Genomic DNA, 16,316 nt, shown 5'->3' on the forward strand with positions numbered 1-16,316 from the left:
CTTTGGACTTGATGTGATCGCAGCCAAAATCTCCTCAGCTTTGCAAAAGTTCAACTGAAAACAAGCAGTCAAAGGTTGTATATTTATAAACTTTCAGCATAGAACGTTCATACCCTGAACAGCAAACATCATCATTATGATGTATGGGGCAAATTTGCATATTTTGGAATGTATGCTCATTTGAACTGTATGGTGCTCGTCTCCAAGCAACTGCTACACAAAACAGGTCAAGTCAAGTGGCTTTTATTGTCATTTTAACCACGTGCAGAGGTGCTGTACAGAGTGAAACGAGACAGCGTTCCTCCGAGACCCTGGTGCTATATATGACATATACGGACAAACCCAGGACTACATAAAGTGCAGTGTGCATAAATTGCAAAAATAAACAAGACAAAACAGTGCAAAACGTGACAGAACAGGACGAAACAGACACAAGACAATGGAAATGTGCAAAATGCTGAGTATTGTGCAAAAGTAACTTGGTGTCTGTATGTATGTATATGAGTGTGAGATACTGCAGATAAGTGCTTGGTAGTGACATGTGTGAAGGTGTGCGTGTGCCAGTGCAGTCACTGAGTGTTCAGGGGTCTGACGGCTTGTGGGAAGAAACTTTTCCGTAGTTTGGTAGCGAGGGCCCGGATGTTGTGGGACCTCTTTCCAGAAGGCAGCAGGGTGAAGAGTGTGTTTGAAGGCTGTGTGGGGTCCTCCAGCAAGCGGGTGTTATAAGGAGGGGAGAGGGGCTCCAATGACCTTCTTAGCTGCTCTCACAATCCGTTGTAGGGTACTGCGATCCAATACGCTGCAGTTACCATACCAGACAGTGATGCAGCTACTTAGGATGCTCTCATTAGTCCCACTGTAAAAGGTGGTGAGAATGGATGGTGGGAGATGGGCTTTCCTCAGCTTCTGCATGAAGTAGAGACGCTGCTGGGCCTTCTTGGTTATGGAGCTGGTGTTGAGGGAGCAGGAGTGGTTCTCCGCCAGGTGGACACCAAGAAATCTGGTGCTCTTGACGACCTCCACAGAGGATCCATTCATGTTAAGTGGGCAGTGATCCCACTGTGCTCTCCTGAAGTCAACGATCTCTTTTGTTTTGTTTTGGTGTGCTGGGGGAGCAGCACAGCAAAGAAGGACTCATCCAGGCTGGAGAAACTGATCAGGAGGGCTAGCTCTGTGGTCGGCATGAAGCTGGACACTCTGGTGACAGTGGCAGAGAAAAGGACATTAAAGAAACTGATGGACATTATGAACAATGCTGGGCATCCTCTGCACATGGCCATTAACAACCAGAAGAGTCTGTTCAGTGACAGGTTGCTTCTCCCAAAGACAAGAACTAACAGACTTAAAAACTCCTTTGTCCCACACGCCATCAGACTGTTTAACTCCTCTCTGGAGGGGAGAGGGAGGGGAAACAGGAGGACAAAGGAGGGGGGAACAACTAAGCTGTAGTGCCTCTTCACCTCACTGTGCAATACCTTTTGTGCAATACTTTTGTAAATAGTCAACAGTGCAATAGACTCAATACTTGAAATGTGCAATTCACTTGTATTTTTATTTTTTATTCCTATTTATTCTATTTATCCCCTTCGTATATGCTGCTGTTCCTCACAAGCTGCAGATCCAGTTGTGTGCAGCACCTGTGCATCATTATAGGTGAGCCAAGGATCTGATGTAGAGTGTGGACTCTCCTCAGGATGGACAGAATTACAGATGCAGCAGCTGTTTCCGATGTATGGAAACCTGACACACAAACAAAAGTTTACAGTATCAGTGTAAAATAATTCATTTTGTCCAGGTTGAGAAGGTGAGCTTTGGTCCTTGTGCACCACGTGTACTCACCTGAAGCCGTCTCTAGTCTGAATTTTATTTTCCATTATTTATCCACCGCCCAAATGTTTCACTACGCTACTGCAAAAAGGTAAAAACACAAACACACAATTAGACGCTGAGCACTAGATGTGCATGTATGCTAGTGATGTGTCGAGTAATGGAGGGGGCGTTTCCGCGATGCACGTATCGAGGCTTGCTTCATTTATGGGAGGAGCTGAAAATGATGACGTCCGAAGCCTCGCTGCCCGGCTGTACCACGTGACTGGTTCATGAAGTGGTTCGAACTTTGCCGCGAGATGTGACAGCGATACAAACCCCTCAGACTTCAGTCAAAATGTGGGTGTTTGATGGAGAGCTGCGGTTAGTGAGAGTTGGAGACAGCTGGGAGGCAGTTTGGAGGTTTATGAGAGTGAGGAGAGAAACTCAGGAGAGAATGGAGCCAGCTAAGAAGAGGAGGATGTCCTCCCCTGTGTGGGAACATTTTGATCTTATTCCTCCCAACAAGGTATTTCTACAGAAGATGTATTTTCATAATACTGATGGTGCAATACAATTTAAGTTAAGCTGTATTTACTTTTGTACAAGGTGAAGTGTTTGCTATGTGCCAGGGAGCTGGGATATAACAACAACACCTCATCCATGCTTAGGCACTACAGAGCTTTGCATGAGAATAAGGGGAACAGCGATTGTTGAGCAAGACCAGGTGAGCCATCAAATGCCATGATAATAATAGCATGCCGTAATGTTACTAAATGATATAACAATATTATACAAACTGTAATAAGTTACGTGTGTGATATTTATATTTGTGCTTTGTTTTTATTGTCTTTCCTCAGGAGAACAATCTCAAATAGATGAAAACCTGGTTAGCATGGTGATTGAGGACTCCCAGCCATTTAGCATTGTGGAGGACAAAGGATTTATAAGATTTGTTAAATCATTAAATCCTAGCTATGTTCTCCCCACTAAAAAGGTCATAAAAGCAGTGAAAATTTAGTTTTTACTGAATAAAATATGGGCAGGACTGACGCCTCAGTGTGTAGCTGTCCATACCTCAACGTTACAAAAGCACAACCACTGTCCACACCCCAACCACACCTCACCTCACAGTAAATGATCATTTCCATTTTAAGCATTTCCAAATAATCATTTTCCATACTGCCAGTATAAATATACACAGTATACTGCATCACTACAATATACATGTTTTACACACTCCTTTTGTTGTTGACATTTACAGGCTGTGTGCAAAAGGCCACACTCTTCAAATTCATGCCAACTAATATTTTTACGTCCAGTAGGTGTCCTACTAGAGCAAATAAAGCTTCAAGAAGCTTTGCGCTGGGGTGAACCAATTGGATGAAAAGCTTCAATGCTTCATCTGCCCATCACTAATGTATGCATGAGCTTTGAAATGTAAACATTTTGGGGGACGTTATTCTCTTACTTATTAAACACATGCTCCCATCCACTCTCTTGGTCCAGAAGCTCCATAATCCAAGTGTCCCAACTCAGGTCTGATGGCATTTTTTCAGTGGTGTTTTTAACCTCTTGGGAACTTTCACTACATTCCTTACTTGATGCAGAAAGAAGAAACGAGTCCATATCCAACCTTCAGAGCAGAGGCGATTAAGATCGGTATGGGTGTCACAGGTGTACCAGTCCGCCTTTTCTTCCAGGGCGAGAGGGGTTGCCATTCTTGTTCGCAGAACTATTCCTTTTATATTCAAAACTCAGATATGTGATCCAGGTGGGAGGTTCATACTTGTTACAGGTACAGTCAACTCCACCCCTGTAGTCCTCTTGAACATCTATGCCCCTAATTTTGACAACCCTGACTTCTTTAGTAAAATATTCAATCTTGTCTCACAATACAATGACCATAATATCATTATCGGTGGTGATTTTAATTGTTATTTCGGTCCATTGTTGGATAGGTCTTCTGCGTCCCTGGCCCCAACCTTGAGAGCTGTTTCTGTACTCAATACTCTTACTAAATCTTTGGACTTGGTTGACATTTGGAGGCACCAGCATCCGTTAGAAAAGCAATACTCTTTCTTCTCCCCTGTCCATGGCAGCTTCAGTAGAATTGACTATTTTCTTATTGATTCCAGGCTTATTTCGAAAGTGGTTAGTTCCACTTATCACAGTATTTTAGTTTCGGACCACGCACCTCTCTCAACGGTAATTGACTTCAACCTATATACCCCCCAATACAATTGGAAATTTAACCCCTCTTTATATCTAAATGACTCTTTTACGGTTTACCTATCTACTAAAATCGCAGAATTTTTACAATTTAATGATAATGGTGTAGTTTCAGACTCTGTTTTGTGGGAGTCCTTTAAAGTCGTTATTAGAGGCCATATTATTGCTTATCAAGCTTCTCAGAAGAGGGACAAACTCAGGCTGCGTACTAATATTGAGGCAGAGCTGTCTGTGTTGGAGGAGAAGTATCGCGATACCGGGGCTGCTGACACACTTAATACCATTCTCAAATTGAAATATGACTACAACCACATGTTGGGGGAGCAGGTCATGAATTGTATTCGTCGATTAAAACAGAAGCATTTTGAGCTTGGTGAAAAGGCTGACAAGGTGCTTTCCAGACAGCTGAAGGGCATTCAAGCTGAAAGGGCGATACACAGAATTCTCTCTGCAACTGGCCAGTTGCTGTCCGATCACAAGCAGATAAATGACAGATTTCGCAGTTTTTATTGTCAGTTATACACATCTAGTACTACGGCCACAGTTGCTGAAATCACTAATTTTCTTAATGCTTTAGACATCCCGACTCTTCCTGAGGCTGCACGGGGCTTACTCGATGCAGACTTTACGCTGGAGGAAATTAGAAATGCAATCTGCTCCTTTCCTAATGGAAAAGCATGTGGTCCGGACGGTTTCGGGATAGAGCTTTATAAGACACATATTGACGTTATCGCTCCCCTGCTACTTCGGATGGTAAATTGCGCAGTGTTAAACGGCTCATTCCCTCATTCTTTCTACGATGCCCATATATGTCTCCTCCTGAAAAAAGACAGAGACGAAACTAATGTTTCTTCCTATCGTCCCCTAAGTCTTCTCAACTCAGACCAAAAGATAATTGCTAAAGTCCTAACCAACCGGTTAAATAAGCACATAGGCTCTATAATTCATCCTGACCAATCGGGTTTTATCCCCAATAGATTCTCTTTTTCTAATACTAGATGTCTCTTAAATGCGATGTACTCAACGACACTGCCCAATTCTGCGGTGATTTCACTCGATGCCCAGCAGGCTTTCGACCAAGTGGAATGGAGTTATTTGTTTGCTACTCTTGAAAAATTTGGTTTTGGGTCGAATTTTTTGAATATGATTAAGTTGCTTTACGCTTGCCCTCGTTCCTCGGTCCTTACCAACCATGAGAGGTCGCTCCCGTTCCTCTTACACCGTGGGACAAGGCAGGGTTGTTGCCTCTCTCCAATGCTTTTTGCTTTAGCTCTTGAGCCGTTGGCCATTGCCATCAGAGCCAATTCCCATATCTCTGGTATAAATTGTGGCACGTCAGAGTACACCATCGGTCTGTATGCAGATGATATCATATTGGCTCTTTCAGATTTAAAGATCTCCCTTCCTCCACTTCTTAAGCTGATTGACAGCTTTGGCCACCTATCAGGGTTCACCATAAATTGGAAGAAGTCTGTTCTTATGCCGCTGTCGTCTGGTCTGGGCCCTGATTTCCTGTCTAGTTTGCCCTTTAAGGTCTCCCAGGATTACTTTTCATACCTGGGTATTAACATCCCTAGGAACTCAAAACTCCTCTTCAGGCTTAATTATTCGGTTCTAACTGATGAGCTCAAGTGTAAACTTCTCCCACTTTCAATGATTGGCCGTATCAATATAATCAAAATGGTTGTGCTCCCTAAATTCATGTACCTATTCCAGAACGTTCCTATTTTTCTCAGGTCTTCCTTTTTCAAAGCGTTGGATGCCATTATCATGCCTTTCGTTTGGGCCTACAAGCCCCCCCGCATCTCGAAGTCTCACTTGCAAAAGCCCTCGGACGAGGGTGGTCTGGGCCTTCCAGTTTTCAGACATTATTACTGGGCCTGTAATGCCAGAGCCTGGGTCTTCTGGAATCTGCCTATAGTTGGTGATGCTGTGGGATGCAGGTCCAGCCCTAAATGGCTCGAATTGGAGCTTAGCACTGCTATCGAGCACACTGGAGCATCCTTGCCAGCTATCTTATTTTCAAAATCGGTTATTAAAAGTGCATGTGATGACTTTATTCTTTGCAACTCCGTAAAAATATTGAATCAAATTAAGAGAATCTTGAACCTCCCGGTAGTGTCAACTTTTGCCCCGATCTGCCACAATCCTAGCTTTACGCCTAGTACAATGGATGCTGCTTTCAAACAATGGCCTGTCAAAGGGTTAATTGCTATAAAGGATCTTTATATTGACAATCATTTTGCCTCTTTTGCTCAGCTTCAGACAAAGTACAATCTCCCTACAAGTCATTTTTTTCGGTACTTACAAATTAGGAATTATGTCAAGCAAGCATTCTCAAATTTAGATACCATCCCCATACAGCATGTCTTTTACAATATGATGAACGAACCTCCCACCTCAAAACACTTAATTTCTCGGCTTGTCAACCTTTTTTCTTCGGCAGCCCCCTCTTGCCATATTAAAGAGGCTTGGACAAGGGACACTGGTTTGGTTATCTCTGACGATCTATGGGCTGAAGTGTTAAGTCGGATAAAACTATGCTCTGTTAACGCCCGGCTTCAGTTAATTCAATTTAAGGTTGTCCATAGACTGCACTATTCCAAAACCAAATTGAACAAGATTTTTCCTAACGTTTCCCCCAAATGTGATAAATGTAAACTTGTGGACGGTACTCTTGGGCATCTTTTTTGGTCCTGTTCTACGCTTACAGCCTTTTGGACTAGTATTTTTAGTTTCTATAGCACTGTTTATGATAGGCAACTGTATCCTGACTGTCTTATGGTGATCCTGGGCTGCTCCGGCGACTCCTTGGCACTTCCCTTTGCTGTTCAACAGGCCCTCATGTTTGGTATGGTGATTGCCAAACGTTTGATTCTGGGGGAGTGGAAATCTGCCTCCCCTCCCTGCTTCAAGAGGTGGCTCGAGGAGATGGTCTCCTGTCTATACCTGGAAGAAATTCGGTTCTCTACGTCTGATTCCATGGAGAAGTTCAGGAAGATATGGGGGCCCTTTATAGACCACATTAAGAAGGACAGTCCACGCCCTGGGTCCTGACCACATTGTTTTAACTGCTTTCATTCTGAGCTGTTGCCCATAACTGTTTTTGCATGATTGTTATCAGCTCCTCCTAGCGATCTTTGGATTTGATCTTGTGGATTGGACTCACTAGATTGTGAGTTGTTTGACATGTATACCAGTTGCTTTGTTTGCTTCTCTGCTGTTTTTAATAAGTGCTGGCCTTGTACCCTGTTGTGTGGTTTGTTGCTCTGTTTTTTTTGTTTGTTTGTTTGTTTTTTTTGGTTGTTATTGTCTTTATTGTCTGTGTTCTTCTGTCCCGCTGTTTGTGAATGTGTAAAAAAATTTTGAAACTTGCATAAATAAATACATTAAAAAAAAAGAAAAAAAAAGAAAGAAGAAACGAGTCAGGGATGCATAGCAAGCACAACAAGACACCAGCAGCCCAGACCTTTCACCAACTGAAGACATTTGCAGCACCATAAAACATGACAGAGAAGAGCTGGGACTATGTGAAAGGGTGAAGTGCTGCAGTAAAGTTGCAATGGTCCTATCTTTTATACAGTCTATGGTTCACTCTATTCGATTACCCTTTTCTCATGTTTTTGTTAGTTAGGGAGATAAGACATTGTTATTTGGTTTTATTCTTTTCATAAATAAGTTTTGTACATCCTTTAGATACGGTCCCTTTTGTTTGTTGTTTTGGGGTCCACCCCGAAGCTGTAGTTCGCTCCTTTCCTTTGTTAGAATTCAATCACTGTGAAAAAAAATCACCATCAAAATTGTACTGGTTGTGTGATGTGCTGCTTGGGGTCAGACAGGGGTGGATCACCCTTATATTATGGTCTGGCCACCCTTAGACAGGCCATAACACTAACTAAAATGAAAATTAAAACTAGACTTATAACTGGCTGGCTGGTGTCCTTACCAGTGTCCTTGGGTCTGAACTGTGGGCTCCTCTTTCCAGGTGTTCGTACTGCCTGAGTGGCACCAAGGTGTGCTGTCTTGCCTCTTTTGGGTTTTCTGCATGTTTCTGGCTCAACATGCAAGTATCCACTTCTTGACGTTCGCTGTTGGTTGCAGCCACTTGAGGTTTTTGGGCTCATTTGGGTTCTCAACACTGGGCGACTTTGATGGGAGTGAAAGCATCCTCACAACATAAATCACCACACTACCTGCTTTTGTTTCAGGTTTTTTCTTTATCCTTGTTAACATGTTTGGGTACTGGGTTTACCTGTAATGCATTTTGTGCTCCAAAAGCTGTTATTTTGTGCAGCTGTGCTCCAAAAGCTGTAAGCATGACCTTTCTTATCATTAGATTGTGCCACACCAGCACCTGAGAGAAAAGCTTTGAGTTTGATTTTGTGTTTGTGTTTTGCAGGCACTCAGGAGAATAAGTCATGATGTTTCTTGTGTTTGTCATGTTAGTATCTCAGTGCTTGTCAATCACCAGTCAACAGTGTCACCACTGTGAACAACATCCTGCGACTGTTTGAGCCAAAACCTTCGAGAAGTCCCTGCAGCTGCTTCAAAACTCATCACTGAGCTCGATCTCTCTTTTAACACGCTGGAGACAACAATGAAAGATGACTTTCTTTCATATGCTGCTTTGAGGGCTTTGCTGATGAAGTTCAGCCAAAACAGGAAACATGCAGCAGGAGACAGTAACTTGTTAAAATGTTATAAAAGGTACAATTAAAGATTTTCACCCTACAGGGTTGTCAATGATCCAAGGATAAATGTCTAATTTGGTCAAAAGTTTATAAGCCATTTCTGGAGAGACTGCAGTGGAAATGTTGTCACTTTTGGACTTTGCTACCTGCAGCTAAACATTTGCAGCTAAATCATTTATTTAAAAGCAGAAGCTGCAACTGATCGAGTGAATGTTTGTCTGAAAACTTAAACTGAACTCCAAGCGTACCATTGCTCCAGCTTACCATCTTTACCTGAGTGAATCAGTTTGTTGAACAATCTAAATGATTCAGAAACTTCTGTGACATCAACTTAACTAAGGCTCATTACAAATTTCACAAAACACTGCTGAATACTTTTAATATTTTTTTTATTAGTTATTTTTGTTTTGTTGTTATTTTGATTTTAATAAAACAAAATAACATAAAGAATCAAATTGTTTCTTTGTTTTTTTAAATTTAATTTATTTTACAAATAAATTAATAATAATATTAATAATAATAACAACAAATTAGTGCTGTCAGCGTAAACGTCATTAGTTAAAATGACGTTAACGCTGACAGCACTAATTTGTTGTTCCAGAGAGCAAGCCAAACACTGGTCTAGAAAAGGACGATCTCTAGTAGTGCTGCACTACTAGTAGATTTTGTTTTAACCTCCTAGGACCTGGTGTCCACATATGTGGACATAACATTTATGAGACCAAAATACAAAATTTTGCTCTTCAAAAACCTGATATCCACTTATGAGGGAGGACATTACACTGCCCCTGTTCAATCGAACTTTAAAATGAATGTCCTCATATGTGGATCTCATTTTTTTGAGAAACAAAAAAAAGATAGTCCGAATCTGATGTCTTTGTTTTCACATTCATCAGGTCCCAATCAACCCAAATGGCACAGAGAAATTAAAAATGCATGCCATGAAAGAGTTCAGGTCTTAGGATGTTAAAAATGTCCCTGCTGATGAGACCAGTGAATGTGGGGCGACAGTGGCAAGAAAAAACTCCCTCCTGGAGGAAGAAATCTTGGGAGGACCAGGCTCTCTGGGAGGACCCTCCCTCCTGAGGGCAATACTTACCAGTACTTGTCCTCCAGTGTGCGATGGTGGGCTGGGACGAGTGTTGTTTCTTCTCAGCATGATGATGACCTTCCTTCCATTTCCTGTTTCAGAACTGAGAATGAAGACAAAACTGGTTAACAAGGTAACAGGACATTTAAAAATTCTCTCACTTCAGGATGAGATGCTGTGTCTTCTTACGTTTCTCTTGTAAAACAGCATGTAGGCCGAGTGCTGCTGTTCCTCACAAGCTGCCGATCCGGTTGTGTGGAGCACCTGTGCGTCATTATAGGTGAGCCAGCGATCTGATGTAGAGTGCTGACTCTCCTCAGGATGGACAGAACTACAGATGTAGTGTCCTGAAATCACATTAAGACAAATGAATCCAACTTCTGGAAGTCAGCTGATTCAAGCAAACAGTGATTTTGACTTAGTGCGTCTTAGAACATCAAAAGCTTTTGTGTGTGAGTCCTTCACTGAAAAGTAGAAAGTTTTCATTTTCTGTTTGTAACAAGTCTGTTGTTTTACCTGACTCTGTGCCTCCATAATGATTGATGATGCTGACAAGACTATAACAGCCACCACCCTGAGAAGGAACAAATCCAAAGAGTGTTAGTTTCACAAAGTCTCACATCAGAGCCATAATTAAGCTGATTTGCTGAGGCTACGTCCACACTAATGCGTTTTCGTTTGAAAACACATCGTTTTCTCTCCGCTTTGACCTCCCGTCCACACTGAGATGGCGTTTTCCTCAAGGAAAAACACAGCATCTTGAAAACGCTCTCGAAAACGCACACATTTCAAAACGGAGTTGTCCCGTCGCAGTGTGGACACTCGAAAACGCAGACTTTCTAAAACGATGACGCATTTTAGTCATGTGATGCAGTCATGTGAGCAATTAAACAAAGATAGCCGAGTGCATTATACAGCGGTTGTTTTGATTGCTCTCAACTTTGACAGCCCTAAAAAAGATTAATATCAGTTTGTACATGCTCCGGATAGCTTTTCTTCAAATTCTGTAATCCTCACTCACTTTTGCGCATGCGCAGGACTGGAACGTAAGCGTTTTCGGCCGTTTCAATGCAGACGCACAACTATTTGAAAATGACTGAAAACACTAGTGTGGACACGGAGTTTTCAAATCTATCAGGGCTAGTGTGGACGTAGCCTGAGACGTTCTGCAGTCTGTTTTTACCTGATTGGATGGCACCACCAAGTCCCTCTGCAGCCTGACGGGGTCATCCACCTTCTTAATGTTGTAGGTTTGTGTAAAGCCAAACCTCTTCAGATGCAAGATCAGGACTCTGGCAGAAAAGAAGAAAAAAAACACAAACAAGGTAGAAAATAAGAAGAATGAGTGTCAAACACAAACAGAAGATGGGAGAAAACGACTGCTCAAGTATTGTCTCGAAAAACTCTGATATTTGATGCGCCACAGTTTGGAAACCTGGTCAGTCGATCAATTCTGATGTGACCTTACTCACCTTGGCAGTGTATCAAAAGACGACTTCAGTTCTGAGGCCGTCCCTCCACAATCACAGCGAAATTCTATTTCTTGTTCCTGAACAACAGCACAGAGAAAACAGGCTTTATGGTAGAAAGAAATCTCAACATATGCACACACACATACGCACAAACACTAACAAAAAAGGTGTGTTAAGATCGCTGACACTACAACTCTATTGGAATTTGTGATCTTACCTTCAAGTATGTCTCTAACATGTTTATAATAGACCCCTCTGGAACAAGGTCAAGAGACAAGCTGGTGAAGTCCTCGTGCTGTGATGATTGGTGACCACAGCTACACATTTCAGGAGTAACGTAGTTAAAGTAAAGATCAGGTAGGTGGAAAAGAGGTATATGAAAATATTGCAACCAGCTCTGCGTTTCTGAAAGACAGGCTTACCTCTTGCATGTCCTCATGTTTTCCATTTTAAAAATGTGATGCTCTTCTACTGGGCAGGTATAACTTTGGCCCAGGAGAGCTGCGTTCCTCTCCAGGTGAGGTGCGAGCCTTTTGACCTCATTGAGGAACAATGTTAGGAATTCATGAGCGTCCTGAAAGAAAAGCAGAGAGATTTAAAACAGTACATCAAAATCAGAAGGTAAAGCAAAAAAACAAAATGTCCAAATAGCTGACGCACTTTCTGTGCACTGCCGGTGTATTCAGGAGCTTGACTGCTGAATGCCTTCTTAAAAGCTCTTAGGTGGTGATCTTTAAGGCCATAATCTGTTGACTCATGACAGTCCCTGACATCAATGAGCCTTCTGTAGAAAGGAAAGGGTAAACAGACATTTCTGCTGTTAGATCTCTTTGTTCTTCAGGTTTTTGAAGAAAGTAGAAGGTTGACGTAGCGCACCTTAAGAGCTGAGCTTCTGGATCTGTGCTCCACAAAACCTCCTGACGCCTGATGTCTCTTATGAACTCCTCAATGTTGAGGAGGCTCTGCAGGCAGGAGTTCATGTAGCAGGTGTTTCCGATGTTTGGAAACCTGACACACACGCACAACGTTTACAGTATCAGTGTAAAAGAATTCATTTTCTCCACTTTGACAAAGTGAGCTTTGGTCTTTGTGCACCACGTGTACTCACCCGAAGCAGTCTATAGTCCCAGTTTGACTTTCTATTATTTCTCCACCGCATGCTACACTGCTCCAAAAAGGTAAAAACACAAACACAAAATTAGGAAAGATGTCAGGATGCTGAGCAGTGTATGTGCATGGATGCATGAGCTTTGAAGTTGAAACATTTTGGAGGACGTCTTTCTCTTACCTGTTAAACACATGCTCCCATCCACTCTCTTGGTCCAGAAGCTCCATAATCCAAGTGTCCCAACTCAGGTCTGCTGGGATCGTTTCCGTGGTGCTTCTTACCTGATATAAATATATAGGACATAGCTGTGTGCCTCATTGCTCTTAATTGCTCTCATTTAACTGTGATGAGTAAATGCTTGATGACAGTGACTCTTTCCATAAAACATACCTTCCCGGATTTAAAAAGAGTCTTCACAGTGTTGCTCTCTGCCTCTGCATCGCTGTCAGTTTGCTGCAGAGGACGAACAAACATAAGTTTATTAAAAAGTACATTTTAAAGAGAATGTGTATTTCATATGTTTTGTGTAAAAGCAAACCGAGGAACAGCAGAAGATGTGTCTCCATTTTCTCTTCTTTTGGCCATTTTCAGGGTTAGCTGGTGTGGCAGCAACAGAAGCATCCGGGATGCTGATGAGGACAAAAGTGTAAATGTTGTGGAAATTTATAAGAAGGAGTACATTTTGCTAATATAGATTGCTAATAAAAGTGAATAACTGTAATGGAATACCAACATGAACAAAATCATGTATTTTATACATTTACACTCTACATTTTCAAACGCTAATCTCTGCATCCATATAAATAATAGACAAGACTAGAAGGAGTAAAAAAGATGTAAATACACAAGGTGGAAGAAAAATGCCAATAAAAGGGAAATAAAAGAGCTCCAACTCAACCACTGCTATAAATATCTCCAGCAGCATTAAAGACTGGCGCATTTCTTTACCTCTGATGAGACGTAGAAGGAATTTCCTTCTCTGCCACGTTTTGTTTGTGTAATTTCTGTTTAGAAACAAGAAAAGCAACATCAGTAATGGCATAAAACAAACATACCAAGTGGGTCTCTCCATGAAAAGTGTCCAGTTAGAGAATTTGGTATTATTTCATATTATTTATCACTTTAGTGAGCTGTCAGCTCATGAAGCAGATATAGGAATATCTTTAAATAAAATAAAAACAATTTATTCATGCCTTAAATTGAGTTTTAAAGTTTGTCCTATGAAATACAAAATCCTTCATTTGGTTCTGATCAAAATTCAGTTTTTACAGAAATCATCCATGAAGCTTCAAAAATGCTTATTCACCATAAAAAATATTTAGAGAAACATCCTGCAAGTCTCTTCGAACTTACCTTTCTGTGAAAAAAAAACGTTTAAACATCTTTGAACTTAATTTGAGGACATGGCTGTGTGCTAAATTGCTCTTAATTCTTCTCATTTAACTGTGATGAGTAAATGCTTGATGACAGTGACTCTTTCCATAAAACATACCTTCCAGAATTTAAAAAGAAACCAGCGACACTTTTTTTGTGTCTTCACAGTGTTGCTCTCTGCCTCTGCATCGCTGTCAGTTTGCTGCAGAGTACGAACAAACATACGTTTATTAAAAAAGTAAAGTCACTTTAAATTAACAAGTGCAATTTAAAGAGAATGTGCATTTCATATGTTTTGTGTAAAAGCAAACCGAGGAACAGCAGAGGTGTCTCCATTTTCTCTTCTTCTTTTGACCATTTTCAGTAACAGGAGCATCCGGGATGCTGATGAGGACAAAAGTGTAAATGTTATTTTTCAAAGTGCAAATTTTTAACAAGGAGTACATGCTGGAGATTGCAGATAAAAATTAATAACTGTAATGGAACAAAATCATGTATTTTGTACATTTACACTCTACATTTTCAAACGCTAATCTCTGAATCAATATAAATTATAGACAAGACTAGAAGGAGTAAAAAAGATGTAAATACACAAGGTGGAAGAAAAATGCCAATAAAAGGGAAATAAAAGAGCTCCAACTCAACCACTGCTATAAATATCTCCAGCAGCATTAAAGACTGGCGCATTTCTTTACCTCTGATGAGACGTAGAAGGAATTTCCTTCTCTGCCACGTTTTGTTTGTGTGATTTCTGTTTAGAAACAAGAAAACCAACATCAGTAATGGCATAAAACAAAGTATATGGTATGAAAATACAAAATCCTTCATTTGGATTCAAAATTCAGTTTTTACAGAAATCATCCAAGAAGCTTCCTTAAAAGTTTCAAAAATGCTTGTTTACCATAAGAAAATATTCATAGAAATGTGCTGCGAGTCTCTTCAAACTTACCTTTCTGTGAAAAAGAAGTTTAAACATCTTTGGACTTGATGTGATCGCAGCCAAAATCTCCTCAGCTTTGCAAAAGTTCAACTGAAAACAAGCAGTCAAAGGTTGTATATTTATAAACTTTCAGCATAGAACGTTCATACCCTGAACAGCAAACATCATCATTATGATGTATGGGGCAAATTTGCATATTTTGGAATGTATGCTCATTTGAACTGTATGGTGCTCGTCTCCAAGCAACTGCTACACAAAACAGGTCAAGTCAAGTGGCTTTTATTGTCATTTTAACCACGTGCAGAGGTGCTGTACAGAGTGAAACGAGACAGCGTTCCTCCGAGACCCTGGTGCTATATATGACATATACGGACAAACCCAGGACTACATAAAGTGCAGTGTGCATAAATTGCAAAAATAAACAAGACAAAACAGTGCAAAACGTGACAGAACAGGACGAAACAGACACAAGACAATGGAAATGTGCAAAATGCTGAGTATTGTGCAAAAGTAACTTGGTGTCTGTATGTATGTATATGAGTGTGAGATACTGCAGATAAGTGCTTGGTAGTGACATGTGTGAAGGTGTGCGTGTGCCAGTGCAGTCACTGAGTGTTCAGGGGTCTGACGGCTTGTGGGAAGAAACTTTTCCGTAGTTTGGTAGCGAGGGCCCGGATGTTGTGGGACCTCTTTCCAGAAGGCAGCAGGGTGAAGAGTGTGTTTGAAGGCTGTGTGGGGTCCTCCAGCAAGCGGGTGTTATAAGGAGGGGAGAGGGGCTCCAATGACCTTCTTAGCTGCTCTCACAATCCGTTGTAGGGTACTGCGATCCAATACGCTGCAGTTACCATACCAGACAGTGATGCAGCTACTTAGGATGCTCTCATTAGTCCCACTGTAAAAGGTGGTGAGAATGGATGGTGGGAGATGGGCTTTCCTCAGCTTCTGCATGAAGTAGAGACGCTGCTGGGCCTTCTTGGTTATGGAGCTGGTGTTGAGGGAGCAGGAGTGGTTCTCCGCCAGGTGGACACCAAGAAATCTGGTGCTCTTGACGACCTCCACAGAGGATCCATTCATGTTAAGTGGGCAGTGATCCCACTGTGCTCTCCTGAAGTCAACGATCTCTTTTGTTTTGTTTTGGTGTGCTGGGGGAGCAGCACAGCAAAGAAGGACTCATCCAGGCTGGAGAAACTGATCAGGAGGGCTAGCTCTGTGGTCGGCATGAAGCTGGACACTCTGGTGACAGTGGCAGAGAAAAGGACATTAAAGAAACTGATGGACATTATGAACAATGCTGGGCATCCTCTGCACATGGCCATTAACAACCAGAAGAGTCTGTTCAGTGACAGGTTGCTTCTCCCAAAGACAAGAACTAACAGACTTAAAAACTCCTTTGTCCCACACGCCATCAGACTGTTTAACTCCTCTCTGGAGGGGAGAGGGAGGGGAAACAGGAGGACAAAGGAGGGGGGAACAACTAAGCTGTAGTGCCTCTTCACCTCACTGTGCAATACCTTTTGTGCAATACTTTTGTAAATAGTCAACAGTGCAATAGACTCAATACTTGAAATGTGCAATTCACTTGTATTTTTATTTTTTATTCCTA

General features: G+C 41.6%; 1 protein-coding gene across 1 annotated transcript; it reads right to left on the reverse strand.

Annotated features, from left to right (window-relative positions):
* Nucleotides 1–9,818: 9,818 nt before the first annotated feature.
* On the reverse strand, nucleotides 9,819–14,749 carry LOC146668284 (ubiquitin carboxyl-terminal hydrolase 12-like). Its single transcript, XM_085408633.1, has 18 exons — nucleotides 14,723–14,749; nucleotides 14,469–14,524; nucleotides 14,085–14,157; nucleotides 13,892–13,975; nucleotides 13,348–13,403; nucleotides 12,938–13,028; nucleotides 12,790–12,852; nucleotides 12,580–12,680; nucleotides 12,400–12,456; nucleotides 12,168–12,299; nucleotides 11,952–12,075; nucleotides 11,714–11,865; nucleotides 11,509–11,608; nucleotides 11,292–11,368; nucleotides 11,003–11,111; nucleotides 10,336–10,393; nucleotides 10,009–10,166; nucleotides 9,819–9,922 (listed from the first exon to the last, which is right to left on the reverse strand). Exons 1-18 carry the CDS (start codon nucleotides 14,747–14,749, stop codon nucleotides 9,917–9,919), a joined length of 1,524 nt encoding a protein of 507 aa, XP_085264759.1. The 3' UTR covers nucleotides 9,819–9,916.
* Between the last annotated feature and the right edge of the window lie 1,567 nt (nucleotides 14,750–16,316).

The sequence above is a fragment of the Rhamphochromis longiceps genome, linkage group LG6 (assembly GCF_057381845.1).
Source record: "Rhamphochromis longiceps isolate RC_006_pf linkage group LG6, R_longiceps_female_GT1.1, whole genome shotgun sequence".
In the NCBI taxonomy this organism is placed as follows: Eukaryota; Metazoa; Chordata; class Actinopteri; order Cichliformes; family Cichlidae; genus Rhamphochromis; species Rhamphochromis longiceps.